General features: G+C 41.0%; 2 protein-coding genes across 3 annotated transcripts; both read right to left on the bottom strand.

Annotated features, from left to right (window-relative positions):
- Positions 1-679: 679 nt before the first annotated feature.
- On the bottom strand, positions 680-7,004 carry sirt7 (sirtuin 7). The gene is made up of 10 exons (XM_049571721.1): positions 6,817-7,004; positions 6,547-6,684; positions 4,971-5,075; positions 4,830-4,900; positions 4,653-4,725; positions 4,456-4,554; positions 3,609-3,845; positions 3,398-3,478; positions 3,200-3,306; positions 680-2,929 (listed from the first exon to the last, which is right to left on the bottom strand). The coding sequence occupies exons 1-10, from the start codon at positions 6,919-6,921 to the stop codon at positions 2,722-2,724; spliced, it is 1,224 nt and encodes a 407-aa protein (XP_049427678.1). The 5' UTR covers positions 6,922-7,004; the 3' UTR covers positions 680-2,721.
- Positions 7,005-7,148: 144 nt separating this feature from the next.
- On the bottom strand, positions 7,149-23,786 carry si:ch73-100l22.3 (uncharacterized). 2 transcript variants are annotated; one of them, XM_049571720.1, is made up of 11 exons: positions 23,292-23,786; positions 19,993-20,118; positions 17,831-19,831; positions 17,263-17,662; positions 14,788-14,915; positions 11,832-11,933; positions 11,224-11,340; positions 11,016-11,117; positions 10,732-10,848; positions 10,142-10,224; positions 7,149-8,619 (listed from the first exon to the last, which is right to left on the bottom strand). In XM_049571720.1, the coding sequence occupies exons 1-11, from the start codon at positions 23,418-23,420 to the stop codon at positions 8,460-8,462; spliced, it is 3,465 nt and encodes a 1,154-aa protein (XP_049427677.1). In that variant the 5' UTR covers positions 23,421-23,786; the 3' UTR covers positions 7,149-8,459. The 2 variants fall into 2 exon arrangements, with proteins under 2 accessions (XP_049427677.1, XP_049427676.1); XM_049571719.1 differs by having other exon boundaries at positions 17,263-19,831.
- Positions 23,787-26,355: the final 2,569 nt, after the last annotated feature.

The following is a 26,355-nucleotide window of genomic DNA, read 5'->3' as shown; positions in this document are numbered from 1 at the left end:
CCAGCGCCATTACATCATTCAGCATTTACCTTTCCCTCAGACAGCCCATTTTAACAGGGCCATTAACGTCTTCAGTTCCCCATCTATGCTCTTGTCAAAGCCACCAGACTCCTTTTAGAAAAACATTAATTTTAGCTTGCTTAAAGTTAAACGCTAGAGTGACGCTAAAGTCACACAATAACACAAACAAAGTGATTGATAGGGGCAGCAGTAGACCAGCAACTCCTGTGTTCAGCAGTGTTAAATTGCTGTATTTCTCAATGAAGTCTGGCATTAAAGAGAGCAATATAACAGCTTCATTTTCCCGTTGGGAATCACTGTCTGACATTAAGTTAAAGCAGTGAAAATACTCTCAATACAGTGTACACTGATTTTTTTGTGGTTGCTTAGATTAATTTTGCTGCTGACCCCTCCACAGCAGTAGATTGCTTAGCTCCTATGTCCGACTCCAGCCTGCTTCACCAAACTGTAGGCTTGCAGACTGACATTTACTGTTTGTTGTATACTGTTTATAGATAAGTAACCTGACAACCCCACCTCAAAAAAAAAATCTGAACTATACCTTTAAGTGGATGTCATACGCCTCAATAACACTAGATACAGTAAGTTAAGTGTCTTCCATTCCAAAGATATCCATTCACAAGTCACCCAGTCTGCATTATAAACAAAAACATTTAATTAAATAAATTAAACAGTTGACACAAATAAACAAAACAATTCCAAGCACAAATCAATGACTCTTGCACAACTCAAAAAATACCATATGGCTAATAAGAGTTTAAGATAGATCACTGTCAAGTCCAATTTTTGAGTCAAGTGTACAATATTATTACCAGGGTGCAAAATTAACTGTCTTTGTCCACCAGCCAAATGGCTAGCAACCCAGTAGATGACCATAGTTTATTTGGTGACGAGTGAAGCAGATCTACCAGCCACTTGCATATTTTACCAGCACTTGACTAGCGGATGGGGCTAATTCTGTACCCTGATTATTACTGATATTAGTTCACTAGCAAAGGCAGGTACAACAAAAATGCAGATGATCAATACACAACTTGAAATGAGGAACACAGTCTCACATCTATAGTATCTTTTTTGTAAGAGGTCTTCACATTTATTTTACATCTGGTTAGACTTTTAGGAATGTTGAACACTAGCTTATAGCAGCTAGTCAGGCCTTCAATAACTTCTGACACTATACAGGTACAGGGTGAGATTATTAATAACACTAGATCTTCCTGAGACAAATTAATAAAAACATACATTTGGATGTTTCCCCTCACTTACGTAAACAGTAACTTGATAGGACAAACTAACATCTAATCAAAATTTAAGTAAAAAATCAAAAATCAGCTTTCTTTCCTACACTTCTGTAGACACAGAAGTGACAGCAGCAGAGTCTCTGCATCGTCTGCAGAGAAGTTGAGACAAGAATGTAAACATAGGCAGATTCAGCTTCAGTAAACTAAGGTACAGTAGCTGTACAACCTAGCCTGAAAACCTGAGGATGAATGACAGCAGACTGAATGTTGACTGTGAGTTCAGGAAATATTTTAAGTAAACCAAAATACCTTTAAAATAAAAAAACAACCCAAATAAGCTGTTGTTAAAAAAATGTACATTCAACAAGGCGAGTTTTAAACATCTGAAAAAGACTACAAAAATATCTTACTCTAAGTAATACATGTAGAAAATGTTTGGCCTTCTGAATCTCTTTCAATCTCTTCGCCATAAAAACTGTGGCAGCACCGAAATTGAAAATTGGCCATTTGTATGCTGCTATTATTCTACTTGCGTTTGCCACTCGTAAATGCCAAGTCATTTGGGTTCCACTGAATGACAACCACTTCCTTTGAGCATTTAAATACAGTAACTTCCACTTTAGACACCAGTATTACAATGTTAAAGTTAGCTAATACTCAAACCAGCAGCATGTTGCACATTTAATTAGTTACTGCAATGCACCAATACCAACTTGGTAAAAATACAAATTTAACCGAGGTTGCAAGTGATACTCCACCAAAAACATTATCCTCTGAGGATCATTCACCACCTGGAAGCTTTAAAGACGGCTGTAAAAAAATTTATGCCATTGAAAATATAGGTGTTTGTGATATACTGACCATACAAAGGGACAGCAGAAATAATGCTGCAGGAGTGGGATCAAAACTGTCTTTTGAAATCTTTCATCAAAACGTTTCACTACTGGTATTCACCGTGACTGTCCGGATCAAAGCTGATAGCTTACGTTGTGTATCAATGAGGAAACCTTGCTGCCACTGTTTGAGCTGACTGGGTGTGACAAAAATGATATACTTATGTCAATCAAACCTTGTCATACAGGCTCTGCTGGCTGCACTGGGCTAAGACATAGCACCACAAACACAGCAAGTGTAGCTCCTATAAATGTAGCATAACCAAAGCCACTTTTATATCTTGCTGTCACTATTAACTGTATGTTTTATAAAAAAAATATGTTGGTGCAAAGCGCCATTTTCACATGGCAAAAACTCAAATTAATGTTTCCCTTCCCACACACACACACACACACACACACACACACACACACACACACTGCATGTGACTACATGATACCAATGCAGCTGAAAAGACATAACAGCACCTAAAGTCCACCTTGTCCTCATTATGGGACTGAAATTTGAATCCCTCATTGGGATTGATCACCTGACCGCATCTTATGGGTCGGTAAAGTTCCCTTAGTTAAGCAGCTTTTTTCTTCTTCTTCCTTCCTTTGCCATATCCCCGTCCAAACCAGCCGCCATGCACAGTTGTGGCTTCTTCTGCCTGCTCTCCAGAGTCAGGTAAGCAGTCCTCTTGGCCATCACATGGAGCTATGACCTCACGAGTATGGCTGTCGACCTCTTCTGGCTGCAGATGTGTGGCCAGACTGAAGATGGGATCCTCTGCCCTGATGGGACAGGAAGAGGGAAACTGAGGTTGGAGGCAAAAAAGTTGGATAAATCTTTCTACTTTAAATGTGTGAGTGTGTGTGAGACACAGAGTATAGTGGGTTTATACCAAATCCAAGTTTTATAAAGCATCAGTAATGCATTTGAAAAGTTTTTTCACTTGTATCTCTGAGAGAAGACATGTTTGTATCTTTTGTCCATTCAAATGCTAATTTTATGAGCTTTGTGTGTATACTGGGGGATAATTACTTCATAAAAAGGGTCCTTACCTGTCATACACAGGAATCTGAATGTTCAGCTCCTCCATTAGGATGCTCATGACATCATCACACTTGCCATGAATTTTCAGCACAGCCAGATCGTCTTTCGGTGTCCACTAGAACAAAAGTACAGCCACATATTCAGCAACAGAGCAGCCAAAACTTAATTTGCATCTTATTCACCTGAAATGTCAAAACCAAGAGTACCTGCAGGTTGACAATATAGAGTTTGGGCCTTTTGCTTGCTGGTCTGTTCATGCACCACAGACAAGCATATTTCTTCAGCACCTAGACAAGCGAGAAACAGAGCTCACGACAGTGAAGATGCTTCAACCAAATAGGTCTATAAATACAAATCATGCAATGTATAGCATATATATATATATATATAACCAAACTGTTTTTTATTAAACCCTACCTTCAGGCTGGAGCCTAAGCAGAGGATAACATCCGCCCTCTCTGCAGCCTCAGCAGCTCCCTTCCAGTTGAGAGGTTGCTCCAGGGTCCCACGTTCCCCGAAGTGCACTATGGTGTCCCTGAGTTCTCCACCACAGTGGCTGCATCTGCGGCCTGTCCCGTGTCGGTGCAGCGACGTTCGCTCTGTCACGTCAAATAAACGCACGTACTCCCTGACCGGGGAACAGGACGTACACACCTAGAGATAAAACACAGCGTGTCAGAGTAACCTACTTTGTTTGGAGAACAGTTTGACAGGACAAATAACCAAAACACATCTCAGAAATGTAGTTTCTTTGGCATGTAACAGCACTGTGTGTCTGTATGTAGAGATATCCTGTCAGTGACACAGACACAAAGCCAAAGCAGCTCTGCTTGTGTGTCTCACTGAAGCATGTCGTCATATTAGATATACAGATTAAAACCGCTGGCTGCTGTTTATTTGCTATGTGTGCACTCTACAGTTTATTTGCTGTCATTGCTGTGCAGTGCTGAGCATGATGGGATGTTTTTGACAGCTTGTGTACCCACAACAAACAAAGAAACAGACTTTATATAGCCAATACTGATCCATCAAACAAAGGCTGTTTCTTGTTCGTCAGTACTGAATCCTGCTGAGGTGCTGCGTTTGGAGTCAGCACTTCAGACTGATGTGTTTAAAAATATCCAGACATCATCTTTCCAGGAGGTGAGATTCTTTTATTTATGACTAATTAGAAAAATCAAGCTGAGGACAACAGCTGTGTGCGTGAGTCAGCGACTGAAACAATAAAAGACTGAGGATTATTATGCGCGTGAGTGTGTCTCACCTCAATGAACATGTTTCCATGGAGCTCAGACAGGGCATGTCTGGGTAGACCGCTACGCAAGTGAAGTCCATCACAGTTCTGAGAAACAACATGCTGTACCTTTAGAGACAAACACACACAGTATGTGTAAATACCAGCATGCATAAATAAAAATGAAACATCTACCAGTATAAGTTCTTTATCAAGGTCTCAAATACCAGCTGTTCCTTGTGTAGCATCCTTATGCACATGTGTGTGAGGGTCGGCTCAGCTTTACTCAGGTCAGATGAACTATTTATAAAGAGAAACAAGAATGATAATAGCAGTTGGAGTTTAATGCACTTCAAAACAAAATGCAGCAAAAATCAGATCTGTGCAAAGACTACATATCTCACCTGACTGTCCGTCCCTTCTGTAGCTGTGTCCACACCCCATTGGGGCCCCTGTAGTCTGGGATGGAAGCTGCCTGAAAGGAAAGACATCATCAGTCCTGTGAAGGTTTAAAAAGGAAACTGAAGATGGAGAGTTTGGCGTACCGTACTGATACCGGCTCCGGTGTAAACCACCAGGTGTTTTGCTTGTTTGACTGCCACGGCCAGCTGCCTGACTTTACTCTTCAGCTCATCAGCATCATCAAACACCTGCAGATAATACAGAGAAAAATAAGATGTTTTTGACAACACACTGCAGCCGAGTCAAGCAACAGCCACAGCAGGTTCTTGTGATCCTGCTCTCTCATTCATTGGTCTTGCTCACAACAAGCACAAATACATACAGAAACAAATATGATATGACTAAGTTATTATCAGGTGCAACTACTGAAACAAAACAGGACTACAAAATGTTGGCCCTTTATTACCATTTAACCTCAAGAGCCAATGTTTTGGGTGGTGACCCTGTGTCATAATTCAGTTTGACTTCCAGTTTAATATTCTGTTTACAGTGTACATATTAGTAAATTATTTTGTGTTAGAGGGGATTTACACTCATTTTTCAAAACTCAAACATGTTGTTCCTCTGGAATAAGACAATCTAAAATTAGTAGTAAACATGAATAACTCTCTCCCAAATCCAAAGGGGAAGATGTTGTAGATGACACTGAGAGCACCCAGGAGGGATTTTCTGTGTATTTGGGTACGTTTTTGGTTTCAGAACTGAGAACACTACAATAGATTAAAACTAATTTGGGTGTAACAAAAAAAAAAACAACATGTATTGGGTCCACAAAATCAGTCTCCATTTATACTGTCTATGGAGCAGCTCCAGACTTGTACGCTATGACATCACAGATTTGAGACTTACTCTTCTAGTTTCTGACTTTGAGGGAGAGTAGCTCATGTTCACAAATATGGATTGAACTTTCCTAGAACATGGAAATAACACTGGACTTCTTAATTTAAGTATTGTTACCTACCTCTACAAACCAAGTGATTCACAGAAAAGAGGGGGTGTGTCGGGTAATGTTTGGTCATGGTTCATTTTTTGGCTTGTCCGGGGGAAATCACTAACATAACCTGTCTGGCTTTTGTCATTCAACCATCTCCAATCTTTGTTATTATTATCTTTTAAAATATATATCATAAACTTTACTCCAGACTCACAAGAAAGTCCATAACAAAAAAGAAAAAGGACATGTAAGACATACAAAATAAAACCCAAAACTCATCATTCAATTTTTTAAAAACAAGGCCATTCATATTGAGGCTATCTTGTTTTTTCTGACCCTGGATGAGCACTGAAAGTCTCTTTAATGCTGTTCCCTGAATCATCAAAGCGACACATAAAACTGTATGTGAGATATCTGAGAAGTGCCTCAGATGTAGGAACACTAGAGGACACAAACAGCTGACTGGCACTATACCATCTGGGAACCTGAAACAGCAACCTCACGGCATCAGTGTAAGCCACTGTGAGGACCTGCCTCCTACTTTACCTGTAGTTACACCAAAGGTGAGCTGTATTCATCGGTGTGTCCTCAGACTACAATTTACACCACTGTCGATAAATATCTCTGTTCTCATACATCATCTTTCACAGTCTAACCTTTAACAGGTGAAACCCCACCTGTCAGTTATCTCAGTAGCTAACACCCAGAGGCCCTGGCAGTCTCACCTCCTCCTGCTTTCTCTTGAGCACATTCCTGCGGACCTGTCTCTTGCAGAGCTCCTCCACAGTCTCTCTGTGAAGCTGTAACACTGAGGCCTCCTCCTCCGACCGCTCAGCCTCCGGTTTCTTCAGGACCCGGCCAACCTTCAGGTAACAGAAACCCGGTCAGACTCACCGGCTGAGAAACACTACATACACAGAGAACTGCTGCTTTAGCATGCTAGCTCGATGCTAGCCGGAAAAACAGGCTTTAAATGAGCTGCTGCCTCGTCTTACCAGTGTGAAGATCTGCCTCTCGCGCTCTCGTTGGAGTATTTTCGCCCTTTCCGACGCTTTCCTCTCGGCCCGCGAAGAAACACCGGCGTCTGCCTCCTCTTCCATTCTGTTTTAAATCAGCTGAGAGGTAGCTTTCTATTCAAAATACTGCTCATAGCGCCAGCGACCAACGACAGCCAGACCGGATGTTGTCCGTGTAACGATGAGAGCAGACAGCCAGCAGCGCCCCCTGCTGCTCGGAGCCTGTACAAATGTTTTTAATACAATCTCAGCTTTCACAAACTTCACAGCTACTTTTAAGTGTTAAGAAACATTTATTACTAACAAAATACAAATAAATAACATATAAAACAGGTCCAAAGTTCCCAAGAATACAAAAATCCAAAGGTTTACAAGCGTTTTGGCTGACACGTGATCCCAATACACTAGGAAAGATATTTAAGGCAACACTTAGGAGTAACATCATTCAAGTATTAGCAATAACACACAGATCTGGAGCTGGATATTAACATTTCTATAGAAGCAAACACACTGTCCTAAAAAAATATACCAGCAAATATTATACTAGCAGATCTCAATATGTGCTAATACATCTGAGGATAATGTGTTTATGGTTGCAATGAACTAGGCACATACATTTGAAGGAAATACTTCAGAAGTCCAGCCTAAAAAGCAGAGATTTAACGTTGGACAGCTGGAAAAACACTGACACGCAAAACAGCTGGACTAATTACCTGGTTAACAGACCCTTTTTGCCAGGAGACATTTTGACATATAGCAGTATGACTATGGCTGTATTCCAGTTAGGTGTTTGGATCTGATATTGTGCATGCTGGCTTATGAGCACAGCTTAGTACATGCTTTCTTTGTAACATGTCACCCCTTAAAACAAAGCAATGTCCATTTGTAACGCCTGGTTACAGGTTGCATGTCTTACAAGTTATAAACGGTCTGCCAAAGAGTAACTCTTCCTCCTTGATTTATTTGAATACTTTTTAGCAGGGGTTAAAATGATCCAACATTTCACCAGAAAGTCTATTTGTGTCGCATTTACTATATTTATTTTTTCCTCTACTAATCCCCTTATGACCTGGGTTGAGAACCACTTACTGGAATATCTAAATTTAATGGAGCTGTCATTAGTGTTGTTCGTTACACGTGTACTTTTCCTGCTACGACATGTCATAATGTCTGCTGAGAGTCATAAACTCAGCATCTTTCAGGCACAGTGCACAGAGCAAAGTGTTTTTTTTTGCTAACTCAACATTTGTCCCACTCGTGCATCAGTACACTGACAATAGTGAAAAAGACTGGAAGCAGACCTGGAAAAGAATTCCTATTACTGACAAAGCAGCTGCAGTCATGTTTCATCCCCACCTGAGAATCCACTCAATGTCAAACTACTCTGTGGTGGAAGAGTGGAACTGTCATCACTATATTATACCCTGGTCGTAGGGTGTTAAAAAAAAAAATAAAAATCGCACAGCACACGAGATATGAAATTCAATAATATATTCGTCAGCAACAGGCATCGCTTCGTGTCAAATTTGGATTTGGAAACTCTCAAATGATTAGTTATACAATATTTATGTGATCGCTAGAGGCCATATTAGGAGACCTCACTGGGGCCAATTAGGAGAGTGTCATCGGGGTCTGGAGGAGTAAGTGCTCTTGGGGACCCTCTGAGGATTTGCTCTGAACTGTCCTCGTTTGGTTTCCAGCGGCTGCTCGGCAGAGAATCCCGTATTGTGTCCAGTCCTCATCACGGCTCCCTTGTGCCTCTCTGCTGCCTTTTTCTGGATCCTGGAGGGAAGAGACGGCAGGTTTTAGCCACTGACAAAAGTACTGCTTGTTGAAAAAGGCCTGTAGTGAGAGATTTTCAATTCATTTAAAGATTTAAGCTGAACAGTGCTATTTTTTTGAGCTGGCTGCATCATTACGGAAAACTTCTGAAAGATGTGTGATCGCATTAAAACATATATGAGCTAAATCTGCTGATAAAAGTTGTTCAGATTTTTAATGTTTTCATAGGTTTGGTCTATACTGTCCTGTGACTGTGGGATCTGGAGCACACGGTTATAGTATTGGCTTTTAATCAAGTGCAGCAAATAACATTTCAACATGAAGCATCCCTACACTCTAAAGTATGCATACAGTTGGGACATAGTACTTTTTCATAATATAGCTCCTCCAACTTTGGCCCTCATGCCCTAATATCTGTTACAGTCTGTAGCGTATCTACAGTAAAAATAACACGACACTGCTGGTGAAGATTCTCAGTCATCCAGGTCATGGTAATCATAAGTGCTATATCCTGGGCAACCAGACTTGCTCGAGATTCATTAAGACGTTTCACCTCTCATCCAAGAGGCTTCTTCAGTTCTCAGAACTTTCAGAACTGAAGAAGCCTCTTGGATGAGAGGTGAAACATCTTCATGAAACATATGACACTCAGTCCTTGGACCCTCACTGCAGATAAGGAACCCTACATTGCTCCCAATGGCTGTTCCATCGGTGTGTGAGTGTGTTCAAAACTGAGTAGCAGGTGGCACCTTGTATGGTAGCCTCGGCCACTAGTGTGTGAATGGGTGAATGTGACTCATAGTGTTTAAAAAAAAGCACTTTAAGCGGTCGGATGACTAGAGACACTCTATACAAGTGCAGTCCATTTACCATTTATTTACTTTGGAGGTACAATAAAACACCACTCTCCAAGATCACCAGACAGACGATTTGGAGAGCTCTGCTGTTGCTACTTTGCAATGTATGTAGTTACTGTAAACTCTAACATGAAGTATTATATTCACAGTAAAATCAAATATGCATTTCTCTGTCATTATTTTAATAGTTATGTCCTTTTGTTGTTATTGGTTATTTCTATGACAGTTTTTGTGACTTCTGTCAGCTGTCAGTGAGCTGTCATCGGTGTGTGGCTCAATCGATGCGAGGTATCTTCTGCTGTGCAGATTATGGATCAGAATAGCCAGAAAAGCATGCTACCTTGCATACTGCAAAATGTGACTGCATGCAGCAGGACATCAGGGTCTTTTTGGTAAACTGCAATTGACATACTATGTATTGGGACACATTAAATCTTTTTCTGGCACACTGAATAGTGTGGTAGTGCTGGTATTTGAACGCACCGCAAGTTTTTATTAGTGTGGAGGCACCGATTTTAACTCTGAGTTTGCTCATGTGCATTTTACTTGGATTTTGATTGTATTAAAGTAACATGCAGCCACTTACACACACAAAACACTTGAGTTATCCAGAGATCTAAAGACAAAAGACAAAAGAAAGCAGTACTGATCCAGTGAAAACTCACATCATGCCTCTCTTCCTCTCCAGTGATTTCTGTGTTGCAGTTGACAGAGAGCTCTTTCTTTTGGGATGCCCTGTGTCTCCACTCTAAAGAACCACACACACACACACACACACACACACACACACACACACAATAGATTAGTCTTTGCACTACCTATAAGGTGTATTATAATACTCACAACCTGTATCAATAGAGAGGAAGTGTACACTAAAACAGTCCAGAATCAATATTTCAGTCCTGTCTGCCTACTTTAAGATCAAAACCATAAGTACTGCGCTGGGAAATATAAAGCAGCAGTGTTATTATCCACCAGGCTCATCATGAAGCAGTGTGAAGTGTTTATACCCTGAAAGGTCTGGATAGTAGTAAAAGCATAATGGTATTCTGAATTTGAATAATCAGACCTGGACCAGAGTAGCTGTAATTAAATCCTGATATTCCTGTGCAGTGTTTATTTTTGGCCCAGCGGTGCACCGTCACACTGTTTCACACCTGGCTGCGATGCCAGTGTTTCAATCTAACAGTCAGCTCTAACCTTACCACTGCAGGACTTCCCCCCACAGCTCACTCACAGCCCCTGAAAAGGTTACCTGTCGTCTGAGCTCTCGCTCCCTGACCAGCTCTCTGTCCCAGCTGATCAGCTGCATCCTCTCTCCGGCTGACAGGCTGAAGAATATGTCGTGGATCTCGTAACGTGCGGCGCGCAGCTAGAGGGGGAAACAATTACAGAGCAGACGATGGCTTGAATGGATGTGTGTAATCACAGTATCTGTTGTGCTAACTGCTAATGGAGGGAATAATTGCTCAGATGGCAGTGTAGCGGAGAAGAGGAGAAAGGTTAACAGATGTTTACGACACGTGTTTGCTTTAATACCTGCAGAGCGACTCTCTCCTGCAATAAAAGGTCCTGCCTGCTACAGAGCTCGCCTCTGCCGGGGCTCTGCTGCTGGAGGGCCTGCAGGAACTGATGTGTGTCCTAGATGTGCAAACACACATACAGATGAAATATGTATCTGTTTTTATCATTGTATGAAAATAAGAGTGCTTCTTGAGACAGATGTGACACCACTGTCTCTACTCACCCTGACGGTGCGCACCAGCTGCGCCACTCTCTCCGTCTTCAGCAGCCTGCGAGCTAGAAAGCCTTTCGTGGCTGCCAACAGCAGGGGGCGGTAGCGCTCTGAGAGTGGACTGGAGGGCTGAGGAAGAGGAGGAAGAGGGGAGAACGAGCGATGAGAGGGGTGAATAATGAGGACCAGAGGGGAAGAGAGAGGAGAATGCTAATTCCATCAATGACAACCAATTAATTTCCCACGCAGATTCTCAAGGTCTTTTGGTTGGCATCTGTTTAGCACATCAACGCAAGTGGACTCATCATTATAATAGGGAATAATAAGCAGAATAATAATGTGTCACTCACTTGTTGATTCTGAAGCTGTTGCATTAAAGGGACATGTTTGTTGAACAACTATAGTGTAACTGAAGCTAAGCTGCCGCACTTGAATACATATTAGAGAGCAATAACAGAGACGAGGGTTTGCTGATAAGGATTAAGACATAGAGGGGGAAGTATTTGTTTCACCTGAGTGTCGGCTAACTGTCGATGAATAAAAATATCGCGGGTACAAGGATAAGCAGGACAAGCCTTTTCGCATCACTGACTGACAGTCAACAAATGTGATGGTGATACCTGTGCAAGAGTAGAAAAGGTCAACGTGTCCCCGTGATGTGAGCTTGACATGGAGCAAGGGAAGGACACGCTCTGGAGGAGACGGTAACGCACTGCCAATGCCTGAGAGAGAGACAGACAGAGAGGGACAGACAGGAGAAACAGATATTAGGGTGGAGGGAAGGAATGGGAGGAGACGTGCACGTGTGCGTGTGTGTGTGTGTAGACACGCATGCGTGCATTTGGGAGCAGGCAAGGTTGGAAAATATTGAATTGGAAAGGACAGCAAATGAGGCAGGAGGAAGAAATTAATTGAGGGTAGAGAGAAAGAGACAGAAGGGGAGAGATGGGGCACAGAGGCAAGAGGGATGAGATGAGAGAGGGAGCAGAGGAGGAGGAGGAGAGGGATGACGGGGATGATGAGACAGGAGAGATGGAGAAAATTAATACAGCCAGAGAGTAAAAACGACGTCGGAGGAGGTATGAGACAAAACAAAGCAAGGGATGCGAGGAGAGAAGGGGAAAAAAAAGAGGAGGAAGGGGAAGGGACCATTAGCGGTGGCACTCGACGGGACGATCTGGCACTTAACCACAGACGCTCATGAATTAAACAAATTATCCTTTCCCTTTCTGTGTCAATTCCCTCGGTCCCCTCCTCCCTCTACCACAGAGTCCAGCCAGCTCGCTCTCTCATCACACCAAAAATGATGGAACGACAGAGGGGAGTCGAAAAAGAAGTCCTTGTTTTTTTTTTTTAAAACAGCTTATGTTAATTATATTGTTGTTAAGGATACATAAATTAAACAGAGACTGTGATTAATAGGGCAAGGACAGTGGCCAAGAACAAATACAGACACAAGCTGAAGACACAAGAACTGGCTGCCAGAGAACAGCAGGCGTCCTTGAAGTCCTGCACGTGCACACACACACACACACACACACACACACACACACACACACACACACACAGGCGACCATGCCAGCTCGCCTCTTAGGGATGTAATGAAACATTTATGGTAGAATCCCTGTGTGTGTGTGTGGTTTTTTTTTTAACTGGGGAGAGTCTGAAGGTCTCTTGTAATGAGCAGATGTCTGTAGTCTGCCCACGACCCTGGTCTCCAGAAGCACGCTCTAACAGGTAGGGCGACAGCATGTGTGTCTGTGCGCCCACATATGGACCAGTGCCAGAGCCTTTTAAAGGTCTGTCTCCAGTTTCTAGAGAACGTTTAGGGTCAATGTTATATCACAGCTTAGTGAATTGGTTGAAACTCTCAAAGTCTATTCCCGTTTTAAAAAGATGGAAAGGCATTAATTTTTTTAATTTATCGTAGGTGACTTTGGGTGGAGTCAAAAGCCTCGCTGGAGTGAGTTATGGTGGCTGTACAGGAATTACGTAGTGCCAGATCTGTACAGCAATAGGTGATGCAATTTAATGCAAGATGCCGACCAATGAGATGGAGGAAATATCAATGTGACTGTGTCTGAACCACGTTTAGACTTTTATTTCTTGTGGTTTCTTGTGACGCTCAGGGTAGGGGATACAACTGCATGATAAGTCAAGAGAAGACTTAAAGGGTAGAGCTGGCATTATGATATACTTTCCCTACTGTCAACATATCTCATGGGGCTCCCTTGTATCTTAGGGATTAAGACAGTGACCAAGAACCGCAACGTTTTCAAATCAACTTTGGCTGGGGACCTTTGTTGCATCTCTCTCTTCCTCATTTCCTGTCATCTCCATCCACACAGCACCCACAGCTGTAAACCTGGTTATTAAAAAGGCTAAATAACTTCGTTCAACAGCTAGGGACCCTTCTCTTAGCAAACATTACTCATATTGCAGTAAATAGTTTATTTGCTGGGGACTATTTTCAGGACTTCTGTGGTGTTCATCAAATTAAATTTCAGCAGTTTAAGACCTTTTCATACCACACAGTATGCAAGTTAATAGCTTTTTCACACCCGTCAAAGGATATAACCAGCAAGGACGAAAAAGGCCTGCAATTATTCATAAAGCATATGAATTAATTGACATCTATATCACATTTCGTCAGTGCCTCCAAGCTGTATATAACGATAATTTTTCGCATTATAATTAACCACTTAACTTCCTGTATGCACAATCTACTGTTGCACCAGTCCCACTTGTAGCTTATAGGTATATCATGTCTACTGACAGCCCCAACCACATACACAAAAATTAAAAAATGAATAAAATAACATAAAACTCATGTTAGTTTGGCAATAAAACAATATTATTAAACAATTATTAAAACCCCTTATAAATAAAATGATTACATAGCATACAGATAACCTGATTTTTAGCCACAGATTTGGTACGCATACGCAAGTAAGTTTTTGGCAGCAAGTATGTGGTATAGACTAGTTTTTGGAAAAGAGTGGAGATCTATAGCCCATATCTCAAACAGCTTTATCAGGCTTTGGCCACAAAGCCGATACTTGTTAGTAAACAAGTATTTCATTATAATTTGAAAAATATAAAATAAATAAAATACTGCCAGACTTATCCTGTAACAGAAAAATAAATAAATAAATGGAAGTGAAACTACATTTATAGAATTTTTGAGCTTTCTTATAATAGAAAAATATTTTTGTAAGAGATATTATACCATAAACAAAGCCTGATAATTAATGCTGCACAATGCATATTAGCTTTGTGACGAAAAAGAAAGGTGCACCATGCTTGATGTCAACTAGTTAGGTATCATATTTTATCTTTCTGCAAGACTGTCTTGTAAGCTGCTCTGAGTACAGTACATACCGAAATGTACAAGCTCAATTAACACTAACAAGCCTAAAGAGATTAAGATTAAACCTGTACTATCAGATAAAACAGAAAAGCAGCAATAGACACCTGCCTCCTATTTTATTTACTTCACACATTTAAACATCTGTAATTTCAATACCATGTAATTATTCAACCAGTTATACCAACAATCTGTCTTTATTGTCTCACCTGCAGTAGTTCTTCCTGCTGTCTCTTGTGCTCGTCTTGCAGGGCTCTGATCTGAGCAGCGTGGGCCTGTTTTAGTTGTTCCTGCTTGTCTTTTTCACTGCTGCGGCTTTCACACCAATGCACCGCAGCTGAGGGCAGTAAATATGACAATATGTGGTCACTTATTGTATGCCCAAAAACTGCTGGCGAGACACAATCTGGACTAATGCAGTAGAATGTCCTGCCACTAGTTTTATAACCGTATGGCATTACAGGGATACTTTGTTGATTTTAAACCAGCTCTGTATCATCACAGTGTGTGTCCCATGTGTAAATGAACTGTTGTAGACCTCCATCCTTCTAAGCCACATATCCCTGCTCATGTCCAAGCTGAAATCTGCTGGATAATGTGAAACGCATCATTCTGCAGATTCTCACTGGCTTTTAGTGCTGTTGCTTTATCTACAGATTATACTTCAAAATGTTAGTGTGCCCACCACCCAGACACAAAGAGTACATAAGTAAATCGAGAGCGAGACGTCCCTCTCCCTCTTTCTCACCCAAACTTGGATCAAGAGGTAAAACTAGGCAGTGGTGATCATATATAAACCAAGATTCTGTTACTGTATTGCCTACTGCTCGCCTAAAATGTCTTCAGAAACATATGTTAGTGCACTGTTTGGCTGTAATATGAGAGTTTGTGAACAGGAAGTGTTCCTGTATTGTAAAAATGGAGGTTAAAAATACAGAGATAATCGGATCTGTTTGTCACCACTCCCTCCCTGTCTTGCATTTGGCATCACAGCTGAAATGATTCTGTGCACCCTGTTCCTCTGTCTTGTCACGGCTGCATCCTGCTGCCACATTTTCATCACTGATTCTTGGTCAAACGTCTCTGAAGGCTCTGACGGATGCAAAAAACACAGAAACTCGAACCTGTTCCAAATAGTTTAATGACGGATGAAAGTTTTGGACTCAGTGTGCAAACATGACTGACACAACGTGAGGTCATATTTATTTTTAGACGCGAGACGATTTCCGACAAAAAAATAGACTCAGTGTGCAAAGGCCTTAAAGCCATAGTTGGTAATCCTGTTCAGAAACACTTTTTGTTATACTGGGTGAAATGGTCCTTCCATCCTGAGAGTAGTCAATACATAATGTGTTCAGAAAAAGGAATGAAAAAAATCAGACCTCTGTGGCAGCTGCAGGCCTGTAAAAACTCTGACCAATCCCTGCCATTCGGTGCGAATGGAAAGAACCAATCAGATGCCTTCATGTCTCGTATTGCCTGAGCCCCCCTCCGTCCCTCCCTCCCTCCTCCCTGCGCGCACTCATCACGTCACCGTTGCCGGAAATATTCAGCACACTCCTCAGCAGAAATACCGAGTAAGCAGGAGTTTGCTGCACAATGGCAGAGAAAATGCAGGCAAAAGTACCACTTCCAATGTTACTTGTAATGGCTCACCCCACTAAACAAGCTGAGAAAAGAAAGTCAGAGGCAGAAAAGGCTGCGACGAAAAAGGCTTTGGATAAAGTGAGAGGACAAACCAGACATCAACAGCAGTCCAGCTTTTGAACGGTGGAGACAACTGAGGGAGCTGACGGACCTGAAAAGTGATGCAGAGGTTGCTGTCTTTCTGTTGGACAGGTAATTATTTGTTTGCTTTGGGGGGGATTTGTTATTTTACTAGGCTCTCCTCTGCTCTGCTGACTGCAGGATGCGCGTTCAGGCATGTCTGGGCTCGTGGCTTTGGACGGAGCACTGACAGGAGGGGGAGCAGGGGGTGGAGCTTAGAGGAGGTGCCGCTTTCAAATCTTGCTAGCTCTCCAACATTACCAACTATGGCTTTAAATTGTTTTCAGAAACATATTCGAACTAATTGTTTAACTGTACTTCGAGATTGCTTGTTACCAGTCAGCCACCATATTGTTTCCTATGTCAAAGTGGCTATGCTCACATTATATCACCCACCAGCAGGAGCGTTTACTGGCACAGTGCAATATGGTGGTTGTAGGTTTTCTACCTCATGAGCAAAAGCAAATGCCACAGCCCTCTTCTCATGTAGCGCCAATTTCAAGAACTGTTTCAAGTATTTGCATCTTTCTACTGTATAGACAGTCTAGTTTTGTGAAAAAAATATCTTTCCAGCAATGAAATACTTCTTTAAAGGGCAAAGAGTGTGTTGTTATTCATTTTTATACATGTTAGGGTTGGGCGATGTGTCAAAATCTCCAACCAGCTCCCACAAGCCCCACAACCGGCGATTCTGATATACTGTAGACCAGTTTCTTTAAAATCCTGATCCAGCCTCCTCCTGAGGACCAGCTGAGGGTATTCATACGGTTCTTAATTTAATGTCTGCTTTCAAGTCATGTTTGTACCACTGAATATATTTTTGTTTCCTAAGTCTCTATGTGCCATGATAGAAATACTTTTTTGTACATGCGTACTTCATATCTGACATGTCTGTCCTACTACTGTCTTGGTCTTACCTCTAGGAGTGCTTGAGTTGGGTCTGACCACAGAGCCTGCTCCTCTGCTGGCATCTGCACTCCTTTCCTGTGTTTCCTCTGTCACATGCATAAGCAGCCTCCGTTTGACCTTGGATACCTCGCCCTGATCTTCACCCCCACTCTCTGGGGTCAGATGTTTCTCTCCAACAAGATGACCCTTTGAGCTTGTGTCTGACTCCGACCCTTCAAGGAACCACAGGCCAGACGGTGAATCCACATCATACGACTGGTTGAGAGATGGCGACTGGGTAGAGTTGTGACCTTCTGTGTCATTCTTAGCTTCCACTGGAAGGTTACTGGTATCCGCAAGCACTGAGGTGTTACATGAAGCTGTGGTTGAAGGTGGAACATTTCTGAATATGTCGGGGATTCGCAGGCGCTGTGTTACAGAGAGGTGAGATTTAGCTGTGGGCTTTCTATAGCCGCCATGTTGTCCATAACTCTTTGTAAGTCCTTCTTTACATGTTCCTCTTTTCTTTGTTCTCTCTGTAGCTAAGGTTTTAACTAGCCTGAGCTCACTTACATTTACTGCCTCAGTTTCTTTTACCTGCACTTTAAGAGGAACATCATCCATGTCACTGGTGCTGGGCTCAGGTCCTGTGTCTTCAAGCATGTTCGTCAAATTGTCTGATTGTCTTCTTGGCCACTCTCCGTACCTTTGGTCTTGCTCTGCATCATTGCTATCATCATCATCCCTCGGTTTGTCCTTCCAATAGTCGCTATCACTTTGGCGAGAGTGCTTGATGCCTTTAAAACTGAGCTCACTTTGAATGTTGCTCTCAGTTTGGCTGTGATTCTTCAAGTTTTCTGTTAGTGTGGACTCCAGATCTGAGATCAGCATTTTCAGACTACTCAGGTTGGACTCGAGCTGATCAATGTGCTGTGAACTCTTGGCTGAAAAGCTTGTTACATCACCTCCAACCGTGAGATGCACAATGGAAGGAACTGCTGTGGGACTGTTTTGTAATTCTTCAACCTTGTGGTCTTCCATCAAACTGGTTTCAACTAAAAGTTTCCTCTTTGAGGTCTCAGCCCCATCGAGAGCTCCTTGGATACTGCCTTTGCTTTTGCAGCGCACAGGACTGTTGCAAAAATTAGGTGCAGGGATAGTGTTATATTTCCCCACTCTGTTATAAAAATCTGCGGGACAGGTGGTCAGGTAAAAGGCTTCCTGACTAGGTGAGGTCTCTGTCGATGTGGGCTGCTGCTGGGGCACGGCACTGATATTTATAGGCTCTGGGAAGACCTCTTGTGATATGTTTAGATTTTTGAAGGTTGTTTCCTCCCCAACAGAAGTAATTTCCTTAGTATTTCCATCTCCTATAAAATGTGTGCTTTCAGATTCAGAGTTAGTCTTTTCCACAAAAAATTCACTCTCAATCATCCTCTCATTTTCCCAGGCTTTCTTTGGTGACGTTTCCAGAGACGGGATAAAGGTGCCTCTCCTCTCTTTAGTTTTCTTCCCCTCTGAGGTTACCGTCCCCTTGTGAGGGAACTCATCATTCTCTTTATCAGAGAGGCTCTGTTCCTCTGCCCTTGCTCTCTCTTGGATTTTAGGGGTTTTGGCTTGGTTCCTAATCATCCGCTGGCGCCGCCGATACTCCTGAGATTTCTTAAGCAAGGCCTGAAGGCTCATACGATAGGGCTCCTCAGATGGCTTTGCTTCTTCATGGTTGTCCCCTGGTTCTGATTCTGATTCTGTGGGGTCGTGCTGAACGTGCAGCTCTGTAGCTGGACTGTGATGAGTGCTTAATGTCTGCGCTAACTCTGGACTGTCTGAAATGCCACTGTTTTCTGATGAAGAGACGGGGCCCCCAATTCTGTCCAAACTGTGCTCTTCAACAAGGTCAAGTACTGTGGTAAAGGGAAGGTTGTCTCCACCCTCTGTGCTGTCTAGATGACTGCTTTCAGATTTCTCTAAATGCTCAAATATGACTGAATCCTCCTGTTGCGAAATGCAACAAATGTCTTTTGCTATAAAATCATTACAAAAAGATGATTCCACTCCACTCCTTTCCAATTCCTCTCCATCTATGGGAGGGTGATTAATAATATCTGGCATCTTGGCGATTGTGTTTGAGGTGTTGTGAAGGAAAAAGCCACCCATATTATCAGCTTCCTCTGTGGAGCCAAAGTTATGGGTCTCTCTCTCTGCATCAGTCCTTCCAGAGACACTCGTGGTGTTTTCAACAATCTCATACGTCACGTAACTTGAAGATACTGACTGGTGGCTTGCACCGTTAAAGGAACGTGGCTGTGATTCCTGTTGGCTGTAATGTTGTTCGATAAGGCATTTGTGCTGGAAACTTTGCTGAGGCGTTGCACCAGAGGCAAAAAAGGCACTACATGTAGTTGATGTCAACGGAGGAAAAGAAACACTATCCCTTTTGCTCCTTTCAGGTGGTGGTGACAGCAAAAGACTATCCTTTGTTTCCGTGAAAAAATTGCTTTGCAACACTGGTCCACTGCTGCTGTTATGGGAATATGAAGACTTTATGTTAATCTCCGATTCTTGAAGCAACTCCTCCAATGTTGGCGTCTTCCTCAGCTGCAATTAATAACAAATATAATTTTCTTATTTGATTAAAACCAAACGGGCATGACAAAACATTGAGAGAAAATGCTCTCTGTTATCATTAAGCAAAACACAAATATAGGAACATATTAGGCTTGCCAAGAGGATAGCTGAAAAGTCAGGACTTATATTACCTGAACACTCTGTAGGATAGTTTGCACATAGGCCATTCTTGAATCATCCTTCAACTTTGTGCGGACAGCAGCTTCCTGCGCTGCATCTCTATATCGCTGCATCTCCTCTCTCTGCTCTGCTGAGAGCTGTTATCATCAGAAAGCAGACATGGGGTGTCACATACATATGGAATAACAAGACTGGTGCTAATGATGTTTTTTCATCATTGATTATACTGCTCTTTGTTTTTCATTTAATCAGTTACTTAATAAGTCTTTTAAAAGTCCACAAACAGTGACAGGTGTCCATCTTAAACTTCCAGGGCCCTCTCTACGGTGACTTCTTGAAATTTTGTCTAATCAACACTCAAAATAACATTACACTAACTTTACAATGATAAAGAAGGCAAAGCACCAAACTTAACATCTGACAAGCTTGAAGAACCTACAGAGTTTTTCAGCTTGTCTAATTATCAAAATGTATTACTTTTCTGTGCGTTAACTAGTTGTTTCAGTACCAGTTACACCATGACAGCACCGTCCAGACTAACCTCACTTAACATTATTATACACAACAACTAACCCACAACTAAGATATTGTAAATCTATGATATTGTATTAATACATAATTATTAATTATTTATTTATTGATCCTAACTCATTAATTATTCAAACATACAGTAGACCCATGACTCTCTCTCTCACACAAGCACACAACAAACACAGATTCAGTCAAAGAACAATCTCTCAAAAAGACACAGTAGCACACTCATACGCTTTAAAAAAAATGATACCTATGATTTTGTATACATATACTGTTTTAAATAGTTTCTTTTTTTTACCCTAAAAAAATGTACATACATATAACGCACACACTGACACAAACACAGTAAAAAAGGCCCAGAAAAAATATTACGTTGCTGTGTCTGTTTGATAATGGCAACCTTTGTAAATGTTTAGGCCTTTGTTGTTAAGGTTGAATTAAGTAGGACAGTTTGTTCACTTATAAACATGTATAATCTTAATCACTGTGAATTATTTACTTATTGTAAAATGAGTTTTAGTTCTTGGAAATACAGTACAGGCCAAAAGTTTGGACACACCTTCTCATTCAATGCGTTTTCTTTATTTTCATGACTATTTACATTGTAGATTCTCACTGAAGGCATCAAAACTATGAATGAACACATGTGGAGTTATGTACTTAACAAAAAAAGGTGAAATAACTGAAAACATGTTTTATATTCTAGTTTCTTCAAAATAGCCACCCTTTGCTCTGATTACTGCTTTGCACACTCTTGGCATTCTCTCCATGAGCTTCAAGAGGTAGTCACCTGAAATGGTTTCCACTTCACAGGTGTGCCTTATCAGGGTTAATTAGTGGAATTTCTTGCTTTATCAATGGGGTTGGGACCATCAGTTGTGTTGTGCAGAAGTCAGGTTAATACACATCCGACAGCCCTATTGGACAACTGTTAAAATTCATCTTATGGCAAGAACCAATCAGCTAACTAAAGAAAAACGAGTGGCCATCATTACTTTAAGAAATGAAGGTCAGTCAGTCCGGAAAATTGCTTTTTTTTCACTTTAAATGTGTCCCCAAGTGGAGTCGCAAAAATCATCAAGCGCTACAACGAAACTGGCACACACGAGGACCGACCCAGGAAAGGAAGACCAAGAGTCACCTCTGCTTCTGAGGATAAGTTCATCCGAGTCACCAGCCTCAGAAATCGCAAGTTAACAGCAGCTCAGATCAGAGACCAGATGAATGCCACACAGAGTTCTAGCAGCAGACCCATCTCTAGAACAACTGTTAAGAGGAGACTGCGCGAATCAGGCCTTCATGGTCAAATAGCTGCTAGGAAACCACTGCTAAGGAGAGGCAACAAGCAGAAGAGATTTGTTTGGGCCAAGAAACACAAGGAATGGACATTAGACCAGTGGAAATCTGTGCTTTGGTCTGATGAGTCCAAATTTGAGATCTTTGGTTCCAACCGCCGTGTCTTTGTGAGATGCAGAAAAGGTGAACGGATGGATTCCACATGCCTGGTTCCCACTGTGAAGCATGGAGGAGGAGGTGTGATGGTGTGGGGGTGTTTTGCTGGTGACACTGTTGGGGATTTATTCAAAATTGAAGGCACACTGAACCAGCATGGCTACCACAGCATCCTGCAGCGACATGCCATCCCATCCGGTTTGCGTTTAGTTGGATGATCATTTATTTTTCAACAGGACAATGACCCCAAACATACCTCCAGGCTGTGTAAGGGCTATTTGACCAAGAAGGAGAGTGATGGAGTGCTGCGGCAGATGACCTGGCCTCCACAGTCACCGGACCTGAACCCAATCGAGATGGTTTGGGGTGAGCTGGACCGCAGAGTGAAGGCAAAGGGGCCAACAAGTGCTAAACACCTCTGGGAACTCCTTCAAGACTGTTGGAAAACCATTTCAGGTGACTACCTCTTGAAGCTCATGGAGAGAATGCCAAGAGTGTGCAAAGCAGTAATCAGAGCAAAGGGTGGCTATTTTGAAGAAACTAGAATATAAAACATGTTTTCAGTTATTTCACCTTTTTTTGTTAAGTACATAACTCCACATGTGTTCATTCATAGTTTTGATGCCTTCAGTGAGAATCTACAATGTAAATAGTCATGAAAATAAAGAAAACGCATTGAATGAGAAGGTGTGTCCAAACTTTTGGCCTGTACTATATATCCCTTAAATTCTATGCTTTTATTCCCGGTTCACAGATCCACAGGTTCACAAATCCAGTCAAAGTCCCCGATTGTGGATGAGTGCCCTGTGCATTGCAGTGTCTTCATCTTAAGAAAATAAAGTGCAGTTAATGAAAACTGGGGTCCTGTCAGATGCAGTCTGACTGATGTCCCAGGGCTAATGTCCATCATATGAATCAGCTATTACAGTCCAACATGCTTCCTTGAAAACACACACACATCAACAAAGGTAAACTTTGGGTATATGTAAACTTACATGAGCCATATGATATGTGCATAATGGATGTCTATATGTGTACTACTGTATATATTAATCTATTTTGTTTACTAATTTAATTACCTATTTTACTGTATTGACTATTTTTTCATGTGTTCAGTTGTTTTCATCCAGTCTTTTAAATGTCACTGTACTTCAACACATGTCATATGTCATGTCAATAAAGCCTACTGAATTGAAACAGCAAAGTGGAACCTTACTGCACAGCCTTCAACAGTGTTTCAGTGCATCTGCGTCATAATAGCTAAGATTAAATACCTCCCAATAATATTGATTTGATCAGAAATATCATAAAACTGAGCTCCTACCAGAGGAGGAAGAATGGGCTGTCCATAGAAGCGGATGAGAGAGGATGCAGGTGGAGGTTTGTTGTGTTTCTCCTCACTTGTCCTCAGACAGGAGAGACGATGCTGCACAAACTTGTTGTAGTCCTCCATCGAGTTGCATCAGGATACGGTAGGTAGTAACGTCTGATAGTTTCAGTACTTACTGACGCTAATACATTAGTATACATACATTAATATATTGGTTTTGGTAACGTTAGGCTGAGCTGTAACCCAAGCTAGCTAGCTAACAGGCTAGCTTGTTAGCATTTAATAGCAAACTGCCGGCGGAGTAATATCTAAACCTAGAGTCATTTGAAAACATAACAGTTAAGAGACGCAAGCGTAGAGCAGCTCTGCGGTGTTACCTCCGATAAAACAGCGACAAAACAAAATTTAGAAGGCTGCCAAACAAAATAAAACTCCATTAGGATCTGTCTGTGTTTACATTTTTACCCGCCTCCTCCCGGAGCGACACACGGTGACAGTTTAACCGTCGAAGCGCTCTTAAAACCCGGAGTGGATTCACGGCACGGATCCCTATAATATATACCAAATTAAACAACAAATACACCGAAATAAACACTAGGGACAATTTTAATTAAGAAATAATCATATTATATTAATTCAACAAATAAAACATAATACTTTGTGTCGACTATGTCGATTTGACGCTTGTATTAATACAGATTAAAATGTGACTGCGCTCCATGTTTTCCCAGCACCCAGAGCTGCTGGAGACAGAGGCAGCTGGAGCTGATAACTCCATACTGCCACCTACAGACCTGACTGGATAAACACAAATATCAGGTTTTGTATTACAGCACTGAAGATGAAAAAAAATGTCTTAGTACAAATTGTGCAGCACATTTCAGCCTTGAGTTTTGGCACACCACAAATTTAATGTAAAATAATTAATCATACGTGTTTTAACATCGGGAAAATCCATATTCTCTTCATCTTTTAAAGTATTATTCCCTCAAAATTCATGTTTAGTATTGTCATACATGAGAGAAAGTCAGTGCATATAGATGGGCCTTCTTCACAGCAGATATTTTAAGTGGTCACAGCAGAAAAAGCACAGGTGAAACCAGTAACATCATTACATATGGCTCTATTTACTTCAAGCAGCTACTGCAATGTAGAAGTTAACAATATTAGTTACACCTGTGTCTGACAAGTCAAATTGTGCTGTGCAAAATTAATAGGACTAAGTGTGTCTGAAGTGTGACACGTGCTTACAAATATTAACAGGCATATAGGACATATCAAAAATAAATATTGGATTAAACACTGTTCTGTCTGGGATTTGAAGTTTTGAGTGTTAGAGCAAAAAAAATGTATTTTCTGGCTGTAAACAGGCTGTCAGTGGTAAACTATTCATTCTTTATGTTTTCATGCCCTGGAATGAGGACATGATATCTTAGAAATCATTGATTAATACAATATTAAAATCTATAAATGGCTTAACTGTCAAATCTATCTATGATTTAGTGAACAGTGATGTGCAACATCAACAACAATGTATTTCTGTATTGCAGAGATTTCTTTCATGAAAAAAGAAAGAAAGAACACAATATGGCTGTGATATAGTGTTATTGAAAGTATTGATTTATCGATACATATTGATTTTGAATATTTGAAACTATTTCAATACTCATTTTCCACAGTATTCATATAAATACATAATACTTTCTCTTGCTGGTAATGTTTACTAGGGGAGACCGGGGATGGTTGTAACAGCACCACTTTCAACAAGAAGGGATGACCTGTGACTTGTGTAATGCATTTATTGTACGACCCCTCCCTTCCTGAACTTAGATGTGAAATTTCATAGCTGTGTAAAGAAGTGTGCAGATTTCACAGCAAAAAAAACTGATTTTCAAGTATTAAAGTAATTGTTTGGATGAAATCTATTTTCTGATTAATACTGATACGGTTGAGATTAAGCTTATGTAACTTGTATTATATTAGTGAGTGGTCCCTTAGGTAAAATGTGAGGCATTTCATCTGTGATTATTTCAAACCACCATGCTGTTACAGCTAGCTTAACACTGGTTGACACAGGTGGGGATGGTTGTAACACCTTTTTAAATAGTGTTACAACTCACTCCAATGACTATGAGACACATTTTCTCTAGCTATGTTACTCCTTTCCTCAACATGCCAGGAGAGCTGGTGAAAAAAAACTGAAAGGACATTGAGAAGATACTGCGAAAAAATAAAAATAAATACAAAAAATAAGAGAAAGAGGATCAACACAGCTGCCACGTCGAAAAGTCTTGGCTGGTTATTTAACTGAGGCAGCAGACCTGGATTTTGGACTCACTTCATGTCAGGCACTAAGCATCTCACAGGTACAGGTTAGACCTTAGTAGGAATTGGTTATTAGCGTATGTATCAGTGTATTTTTTGTTAATGTGTAATTTTCTTTAATATTTCCCTCAACTTACCCCAGTAGTGTGTAAGGTTGAAACAGTGGAGCTCGTTACATTTTACATCAATTAATGAATTCTATGATATAGTTAGAGAAGTTAATAAACTTGCTATTTATAGTCAAGAAATAAGGATATGAGAGCTCTGACACAAAAATTAAGTGAGTTATAGGTGCTGAGACAAAAAGTGTTACAACCATCCCCAGTCTCTCCTACAGTAATTCTGCTGTTCTCTGCTACTAACCAAGAAAAATTATCATTGTCTTGTTATAGCCTTGTTATATGTATCTTTGAATTAAAGATTAAAAGTTATCCACAGTATTTTTACCATGGTGTCAAAAATGATATTGAATTATCAGTATTTTTCAAGGTATTGTATCAGAGTTAGAATTTCCACTATCGTGACAACACTAGTATGGTAATGACAGTAATTAAGATAATAAACTTAAGTGGCTGACTTGCTGAATTAATTTAAATGCATCCTATATCTGTCCTCTAACTATAACAGTAGTATGACATTCATTTTTAGCTGATAATAGGAACAATATGCTAGCTGTATATGTTAAAAAATACTGTTCCTTTACTCCTTCATTAAACAAAACCCACAAAAGCTG

Source organism: Epinephelus fuscoguttatus, linkage group LG3 (assembly GCF_011397635.1).
Source record: "Epinephelus fuscoguttatus linkage group LG3, E.fuscoguttatus.final_Chr_v1".
Taxonomy (NCBI): Eukaryota; Metazoa; Chordata; class Actinopteri; order Perciformes; family Serranidae; genus Epinephelus; species Epinephelus fuscoguttatus.
Note: the sequence above shows the minus strand (reverse complement) of the source record. Positions and strands in the feature narration are given on the sequence as shown.